The 10000-nt window shown below is 45.4% G+C and overlaps 1 protein-coding gene across 1 annotated transcript in view; it reads left to right on the forward strand.

Annotated features, from left to right (window-relative positions):
• LOC125040096 (transmembrane protein 161B-like) overlaps positions 1-10000 on the forward strand; it is a 46650-nt gene that overhangs the window by 9758 nt on the left and 26892 nt on the right. Inside the window, exon 3 of the mRNA XM_047634594.1 lies at positions 188-291. Coding sequence (XP_047490550.1) covers positions 188-291 — 104 coding nt within the window. The remainder of the gene's footprint in view (positions 1-187; positions 292-10000) is intronic.

Genomic DNA, 10000 nt, shown 5'->3' on the forward strand with positions numbered 1-10000 from the left:
AGCCTCCTTTTTTGCTTTCTTGCTGGCCTTGTTTCATTGTCAGTTCATAATAGTAATAAAAATTATTTTGATTAATCCTTTGTTTCTACTTTTTTCTTTTCTTTTCTTTAGTGGTTCCTTGACAAGAAAGTCTTTAAAATCTTTGAGGAAGCTCTTTAGTTAACTGTTTTAAATTTGATTTTTACAGGCAGTTTTTGGAGTCCAGCTTGTTGTGACGATGGTCATGGCCAGTGTCTTGTCAAGAATAACTCCTCATTATTCCTTGGCACGATTTCTCTTGTGTCGAACTGGGTGAGTTCTGCCTTTATTTGTGAATAGTTCTTTACTGATGCATTCTTTTGTATCAATAGGATTTTTTTTTATCAATTCAAGATTCATTGCAAATTAACCTCATCATGAATTAGAAGGATGTAGAGAAGTAAAATTATAAAGCAATTCAAAATAGTTTTCTTTGCTCATAATATTCATACATAGACTACAGAAAGAAATCACTAAATACTATGCAGATCAATTTACTCCTTTTTAATTATTAAATATTTCTCAAGCTCATATGATGTCAAGGTTCCTTTGGTTTTTACATTTGGACCAGAAGGCCTTTTAATTTCTTGAACCTTTATTCCTTAACTTATTGCCTGCAGGTTTATGTACTATCTACTGTAGTCTTTACTGATTTTTTTGCACATGGATAGCTCCATAAGTAACCTTGATATTGCCCAGAGTTGCTCCACAGTGACTTTGGACAGTAGCTCTACCCAGTATCCAATCCATGCAAGTGTTGAAAAGTGTTGGTGCAAGAACACAGCCTTGCCTCACCCCTGAACTAACAGGGAAGAAGCTCGACAGGCCCCCACCACACTTTACAGCACTCTCAGTGCCTGTATACAGGTTTGCTATTAGTCCAATAATCCTTATTGGAATTCCTCTTAGTCTCAGGATCTCCCAGAGAGATTCGCGATGCACCGTGTCAAACGCCTTCTTGAGATCGATGTAGGCTGCGAGCAGCCCACGTCCGAACTCACGACGGCGCTCTATAATGATTCGAAGCGCCAGGATGCGGTCTATTGTGGACTTACCAGGAGTGAAACCAGATTGCTCCGGTCTTTGGTGCCTCAACAGGTGGTCCCTGATACGTCTCAGTAGGATGTGTGCGAGTACCTTGCCTGGTACACTGAGTAGTGTAATGCATCGGTGATTGCTGCAGTCCCGCCGATCCCCTTTCCCCTTCCAGAGAGGGATGACCACACCCCTCAGCAGGTCAGGGGGAAAGGTACCAGTCTGCCAGATGGCAGACAGGACTGCATGCAAGCCCCTTGCCATAGGTTCTCCACCAGCCTTTAACAATTCGGCTGGGATGCCACAGACACCTGCTGCTTTACCACTCTTCAGCTTGGAGATCGCCCCCCTGATTTCGGTCAGGGAGGGTGGATCCTCGCTGATGGGTGGATCTGGCAGAGGAGTCTCAACATTACCCGCATCCATGTTAACTGTTGGTGGATCAACCTTATACAACTGCTCAAAATACTCAGCCCAACGCACACGCACCCCATCAGGATCTGAGATTATCTGGCCACTTGCTGAGCGGACTGCAGCCGTCTGTGAGGGGGACTTGGAGTTCAGCTTTCTCAGAGCTTGGTAGACAGGATGAAGGTCATTTACAAGGAAATGGCTTTCGACCTCCTCTGCAAGACTACTGATAAACTGTTCCTTATCCCTTCTCAACAGTGACCTAGTCCTGCGCACCAGAGAGCGGTGCAAAGTGCGATCCCCTGACAGTCGAGCCGCACGACAAGCATCTGTGGCTTCCAGCGTCTCCTGCGAGATGGAATTCTGTCTTGTTCTTGGGCGTTCACCAATGGATTCCTGAGCTGCATCAAGCGTTTCACACTTGAAGGTATCCCACATAAGAACAGGGTCTGTCTGGCCCTCGAGTGCTGTGAGACGACCAGAGATAGCCTCGGCAAACCCCTGGGTACACTCGTCTTCCCCCAATCTGTCCAAATTAAACACCCTAGGGTGTTCATTTGGGCGACGGGGGGTTCTAAAGTGGACCCGGAGAGTAGCCACCACTATTCTATGGTCAGTTCCACAGAACTCAGCGCTTCGATATACCCTGCAGTTCTGGAGGATCCTCCATCGAGTGCTAACGAGGATGTGGTCGATCTCCTTGGCCACTCTTCCGGTATCGCTGTACCAAGTCCAGCGATGCGGGACAGAACGCTGATACCAGGAGCCAGAAATCCTCAATTTCTGGGACCTAGCAAAGTCACGGAAAAGGAGGCTATTCTCACTGCCAGCATCAGCTCCTGAGCCATGAGGACCGACAGACATCTCGTAGCCAGCTCGATCACAGCCGGATACCACATTGAAGTCGCCCAGCACAATACGAATATCTCGCCGAGGACATCTGTCTGCCACAGATGCAAGTTTGGCGTAAAACATCTCTTTCACCTCAAGTTTATATACATCCGTAGGAGCGTATACAGCAACAAGAGACATGAAGCCAAATGAAAGCTTCAGTCTCAATACCATGATACGCTCATCGACTGGAGTGACCTCAACTACCAAGGGTTGAAGTCTGCTGGAGATGGTTATGGCTACTCCCTGGAGATGGTGGCCATGGCTGCGGCCCGACCAGTAGTAGGTGTAGCCACCCTCACTAATCGTGCCACTGCCAGGTCTTCTCACCTCCGAGAGAGCAGCCACCTCAACTCTCAGCTGTTTCAATTCCCTCGATAGTAGTGGTAACCGATCGTCCTGTTGCAGGGAACGGATGTTCCAAGCCCCCACCCTGACAGTCCGCCTGAGGTCTAACCTCGGGCAGTCACTCCGGGTGGGCGCCACCTCTGCCACCCCTACCGACGCCGCCCCATATAGAGAAGGTTGGCTGGCTGCAGGCCCCATAATCCACCTGCAGGGCTCCCTAGGGCTTTCCCCCACAAGCATCACGCCAGGCTGGCAGCCGCTGGGACCCAGCTGGGACTGGGGGTAACCCCCCCTCCCCACCAGAGTCCCAGCGGTCGCCAACCCAGAGGGACCCACAGCCCGCCGTACTTGCTGGGTAGGAGGGACTTTAGCCCTCCCCCCAGCGTCAACTTCTATATTAGACGTTGCCAGTGGTTATCTCGGGGGGGCCGAATGGCAAGGCCTGCCTCCCCACAGCCGCCCATTAACCCCAGGGGGCACAGGGGACAGGAGTTAGTACGAAGCCAGGGCGTATCCACACGCCGGTGGGCCATAGCTCCGTACCTTTAGGGCCTCCTGCTGCTCCAAGAGCCTCCACAGTTCAGCCTAGGACCGCAAGGTACCTAGTTTCCATGGGTGGCCATAAGGAGGCACTGTAGAAGTCTTGATGATGGAGAGGCTATGAGCTGGCAGGGGAGTCTTATGCATAGCTGCTCCCTTTTTCGCACCAGGCTAGCCAGCGGTGGCAGCTGAAAGCGGGAAGGCATGCAAGCAGGCACTTAACGCTAACTAGGCTACCACACCATCGCTTCACATCATCCCGAGCATGAAGCACCCACCCACCCAATTTTAAGCAAGTGAGATAAGTAGGACTAATATTTGACTTCTTGTTGACTAAACACTTGTTGAGCCATCTCAGGGTAAACACAATTAAACCTTAACCTCCAGATGATGTAGGGTTCGTGTCATTGCTGACTTGATCATAGCTCCGAGACAGATCATGGTTGACTTCGCTCTGCTATGGGTGTTGGGTCATTTATGTTATATTATGATGATGCAAGCATTACATTTTATACCGTTCTGTATTCTGTAGCCTCTTGCCTACATGACTCATACCCTGAGGGAGAACAGGATGTGTAATACTATAATGTGCGTTGTTGTTTTGTAGAAAAGCGGTGATATATATCACATAAATGATATGCCTAGAAGATGTCATGAACCAAAAAATTAGGCTCTTGCATCTGATGTGAACCTGAAAATAACTATCACTTTAGTTTACATAATGAGTGTCCATGTGTCAGCTACTCTGTTTGTCTTTTGGTAATCTGCCAGTGTGACTGTCATGAGGTATGACATACAAGAGGGAAGTACTGAAGCCATGGGATTACCAGCCTTGTTTATGACTACATACATAATTGTAATTTGTAAAAATAAGTTTTATGTTTATCCCTCTATAAAATCACATTCCATCTTGTATATAGAGTGTAACACACCTTATTTATTGAAATGGAATGAAATGTCTACTACAGAAGCAATATTGCGTAATGCATATGATAATTACAATTTGCATAGATATGAGTTTGTATCCAAAGAACACTTTTTTACCAATATCAAGAAAACTGAAGTTCTGTGTACATTTATACATGAAATATGCTTTCAATCGAATATCCCTGGCAATATACCACAGCTTGGGGTCTATATGTGTATCAAGCACAAAGCCCTCATGTTGAAAAATAAAAGTATAAATTAAGATGATAATGTTTCGGTTTAGATTCAGTCCACCATCGGTAAATTTATTTTGATTTGAAATTGGTCATTTTCATAGAAGAGAGCACATAAATATGAAGGCCACCTCGGGTGGAATTTTGAACAATAGAAAAGTAAGTGAAATATCACTTATTTTTATGTTGATTATGGGACACAATGATACCTGCTCTAAAAAAAAAAACAATTGAATTTTGAAATGCATTCGCTTTGTAAAGAGTTCATACAGCTACTGCACTTCTTTCACGCATTTCTGGTAAAAAATGCAACCCCTGGACGCCACTCTAAGCACCATAAATAAGTAAGATACTGACTCCATTCAGGTGTCCAATTCTTTAGTTCACTTGTTTGCAAAAATAAGGCACTCAAAAGATTGAACACCAACTTGGATTGGTTTACTGTGCCCAAAATGAGGATGATTAAAATGGTTAATTTTATGTGCGAGTGTTTACATACATAACTTACAAAAATTAAAACCACCCAATGACCAGCACCCCCCAATTGTGGGAAAAATTCACTGGCTTTGGAAATTCTTGCTTTATATTTATTTTGCACATGATTCTCTAATTCTCAAATTTGAACCCATATTTTGGATTACATGTATATATTAATTTTGTACTGATATTTCCATTCACAATTATCCATTTCTTCAAAATCAGATCCCCCCCCCCCCACCCCCCCTGGAATTTCCATTTTTGATTACCTGTTTTTGTTTTAATGCAATTATTAATTGTTTCATACAGGAATCTTTACTTTTATAGCCGAATAAGAAAAAAGTACACTAAATTAGCTTTTATATATATAATCATTAGATTTAGTGAATAGAATAGAAATAACTAACTTTCAAAAGTGTCCATATTTCAGCTGCATGTTTTCAATGCTTTGCTTACATAAGCTGCTGGACTGTCCAGAGGTAATTTTTGCGTGCCTTCATAGCATATTCTTTCACAGGTGATCTGGAGTGCCACCATGTCTCACAATTTTTGAATTTTGAAAGATAGTATAATTGATCCAAATATAGTTCACACTGGCAGATGGAACTTCTAAAATTGGCCCATGATTTTGCCATCCCATGGAGTTGATCAAATAATCTTTAAAATACTTCAGTGAAAAAATACAACCCATGGACAGTTCAGTGGAATGTTAAAAAAGCATTTTGTTTACTTTTATTTATTATTATTATTATTATTATTATTTTTTAGGTCACCCCCCCCCCCCCTCTGGCTAGTGGCCATTAGTTAGGAATGTTACTGCATATTGATAGTTTTCCCAGTTTATACCTAGCTCATTCATTAATTCAAGCTCAACATTAGGCACCTAATAGCTTGTAGCTGAAGATTTCCATTCACTTAACTGTTTACACCTCCCTAGTCCCTTGTTCACTGTTATCATGGAGGGGGCTTAAGATATAGGGATTAGGATCCAATGTAGGGGATCACCCCTACTTTGAACCTCAGCCCTTGCCTCAATTAATTTTGCATGGTCTTTTCTTCCCCCCTTTCCTTTTCCTTCTCTTCTTCATGCCCTCTTCTGTCCACCTCCTAAGTGTAAGAGCCATACAGAAAGGATGGCTTTGATTCAGTCATGAACAGTCTCTGGGGAGGTATGAGCACAGTATTCCCTTGGTTAATTGTCTAGTCCATACTCCTCATGGGGATCTTGGGGGTACACCGTTTCTTCTCCCCATCTATTATAGGCTCACTATGGCCAGTAATAATTTTTTACACTTATTAGGGGCATTAAGGCTTATCTCTTCATTAACCCAATGGCGCCGGGAATAGCAAATTAAAAAAAACTCTACGCTCTGGCGAACGGCGGCAGCGCGCCGACTCTGAGCGCGTGATATCGGTCCATCAAGCCGAATCATTGCCTCGGGGCGTTTTGGCGCGGCGCCGCTGCGGACAGCCGCACGCCTCACATCGTGCGTATTGTTATGACGGCGATAGCCGTGACCCATCGCCATTGGGTTAACTAGCCTATCTAAATTTGATTTCATTGGTTTCCTGACCCCTGCCTCTCCTTTGACCATGGCTCCGACCACTCATACTAATACCCCCTCCTCAATATTTGCTGTCAATGCAATTCATTTTGAATCATCCACCCAGGTTATCACTCAACCTTCAGAATCCCCCCCCCCCCCCCCTAATCCTTTGCCCGTTGTTGTCGTGGGGGGGCTTAGGAGACGAAGACTGAGCCCAGTGATGGGGAACTCCTCAACCTTGGGACTCAGCCATCGACTCAACTAATTTTGCATGGTCTTTTTCCCACTCATACTTTTCGTTTCAGTTTCTTCACCAATCCCTTCTACTATCCACCTCCTAAGGTGTGAGAACCGTGCTGAAAGAATGAAAGGCTGACTTTATGTCAGTCCTGAACGGCCTGAGGGAACCATGGGCACGGTATTCCCCTGCCATACTTGGCCCTTACCCCTCAAGGGGACCCTGAGGGGTGGACTATTTTTTTCCCCAACATACTCCAGGCTTATCATGGCCAATAATGAAGACGTAACCCCACTCTTAGGGGCAATGAGGCTTGCCCCTTTATCAAATAGCCCCAATCCCGGCTCTCCTTTGACCACGGCTCCGAACACTGCAACAACTACCCCCTCATCAATGTATACTAGTACAGTATCAACCCTAATCAACAACCAACCCCCAGGAGACATTTCTACTCTCCCAACATGCTCAACTTCAACACCTTTACTCCCACAACCTTCTTCATCAACTACCCCATCTTCCCTTATTACTACCTTACAACCTTATTACTACCTTACAACCTTATTGCCCACCTCCCCATAACACTACCCCCCTTAACACTACTCCCTCCTCCACACGTCCCCGCACTTCTACTACCCCCACCTCTACAAGAATCCTAAATACTCTATTTAGCCCAGCCAAATGGGACCGATTTTTCGTGATCCCTCCCACAGCTCCCTACTCTAAAAACACCCTCCTCTTCCAACAATGCCTCCAAAAACAAGTAGGCAAAGTCTCTTTCCGTAGCCGACCCGACCACTCCCGTCTCGTCACAGTAACAACTGAAAACCAAGCTATAGCATTAACAAAACTAACTGATCTATGTGGTAATCCCATCCCTACAGAACCTCATCCAACCCTCAATACTTGCACTGGAACTGTCTCTATCTCCCCAACAGATTGCCCAATCTATGACAAAGAATGGTCAGATTGTGGAGAGGACTTACTTGCCTGTCTCACAGACTATGATGTAACATATGTTCAATGGTACTCCATTCCTCCCAGAGGAAATCGTAAGAAATCCATTAACATTGCCAAAATTCCCTTTAATGTTTACATAGGTGGGGAATCCCTACCTGTCCGACCATATCAACCTCCTCCTCGTCAGTGCCAAAATTGTTGGTGTTTAGGACACCCAGCCAAAACACTGTCATTCCACAGCCAGAAGCCCGCTATGTGCCCAACCTGGCCATACTCGATCAAACTGCTCTGCACAATCACGCACATGGGCAAAGTGTGGCGGCCCCCATAATGTATTTTATAGAGGCTGCCCCACCTACAAATTTGAGTCTGAGGTAGCAACTCTCAGATTCAGACTTGGACTCACTCTACGTGAAGCCAGACAGGAGGCTCGTCAAAGAGGTTTTTCTCTTACCCCCTACTCTAGTAATGTCGCTCACTCTGCCACTCCCCCTACCCCCCTAGTTCCTACACCTTCTCCAAAACCTAACCCCACTCCATCTAACTTCCCCTCTTCTACCTCCTACCTTCCCCAGTCAAATTCTTTTGCCATCCTAAATCCAGACACTCCAATCTCTACTACAGCCCCAACACCTTCCCCTCTCCCTCCCCGCACTACCCGCAGCAGACAGAATAAACGTTCCACCCCCTCTTCCCCTACCCCACAATCACCTCCACCTTCCTTTGCCCCTATTCTTCAGACACCAAACTTCTCTTCCCCCCCCTCACAAGAAAACCTTTATCTCACAAAACACCCCAACCAACTCCACTATAGAAACTCTTGAAGATATCCAGAACTACATAAACGAGTCCCAAACTAATACTCATCCACCTTCAAATTCTACAACTCCCGCTCCCTCCACACTCAAAGTGACTGCCGATATTCATCCTCCTCCTACTCATATTCTCCCTACACCCAATCCTCCTACCCCATCCCAACAAAACCCAATCCCCCCGACTCCAGCCCCACCTATATTTACCCTCCCACCATCCCCTCTATCCCTTCCACTCCCTCCTGGATACACACGTGAAACCCTCATGTCACAAGTACCCTCTTCCCCAGACCCTCTACCTCCTGACACCCCTCCTGATACAACACCACCTCCCCAACCTCATTCTTTATCCCACCTTCTAGCACTTACCCCTTCAAATTCTCCAACACGCACAGCAATCTTTGCCAGTAAATCAACGGAAGTATAACTATCCTTCATTGGAACATTCGCGGTTTCCGAATGTTCCTCTTTCAGTCCCACATATTCTATTGTCATGCCCACGTCCTCCCTACATAGACATCCCAACTTATCAGACATCCTTACAGAATCTCACACTTTCTGCTTTGACAACCTGTTTTCCTTCCTCAAACGCATATATATCCTTCACTTGATCTAACCCTTTTACATTACCTCATCCGACCCTAACCCATTCACTCACCAATTCCTTAACCCAGCTTTAACAACTAATCACTAACCCAACCACCCTTCACTAACATTAACTATAGTGCTACATGACCTTAGATGTCTAGCACATTTATTTTGCTTTTAACCATTAACCATCCAGAATACACCCCTTCCTCTCTCCCAACATCCTCCACTCAATTGCCTATCTCCTATCTTCTTCATTGTCTATCCCCATTCCCTCAGTATTACTCTTCATCCTTATTGACATCTCAACAGTACTACCTCTCCATACCACCCCATCTTCCTTTCGCCCTCATCCTTCTACTGCTTCCACCTCTGCAAACCTTCTGAGTACCCTTTCTGGCCTAGCCAAGTCGAATCAATTCTTTGTGATTCCCCCTACAGCCCCATACTTTGACAATGCCCTCTGTACTCTAACAATACCCTGACAATACCTTCGCAGTTCTGATTGTTCACACCTTGTCACAGTTACATCTGAGTCCTAATCTTGAGCACTATCTACCCTGACTAACCTCACCAGCAAACCTGTTCCTTCCCAACCTCACTCCTTTTATAGTACCTTTACGAGAACTGTTTCTGTCTCTCTGATTGTCCTGTCTCACTGTGAAAGTGACTTGCATGCATACCTTGTCAATTATGATGCAGTGGCAGTTCAGTGCTACACTATTCCTCCCAGAGGCCAACGTAAGTTCTACACCAATATTGCCAAGATTAGCTTCCATAGACATAACCTCCCCCATGAAGTTTATATGGGAGTGTCTTGTTTTGTCCAACCACATCAACCCTTTTCCTTTCAGTGTCAGAAATTGTGTTTTAGCCACCCAGCCAAACACTGTCACTTCACACCCTGCTTCCTTCTATGTGCCCAACCAGGTCATGACCATTCAAATTGCTCTACTCAAGTCATGCATGTGTGCCAAT

This window comes from Penaeus chinensis, chromosome 28 (assembly GCF_019202785.1).
Source record: "Penaeus chinensis breed Huanghai No. 1 chromosome 28, ASM1920278v2, whole genome shotgun sequence".
Classification (NCBI taxonomy): Eukaryota; Metazoa; Arthropoda; class Malacostraca; order Decapoda; family Penaeidae; genus Penaeus; species Penaeus chinensis.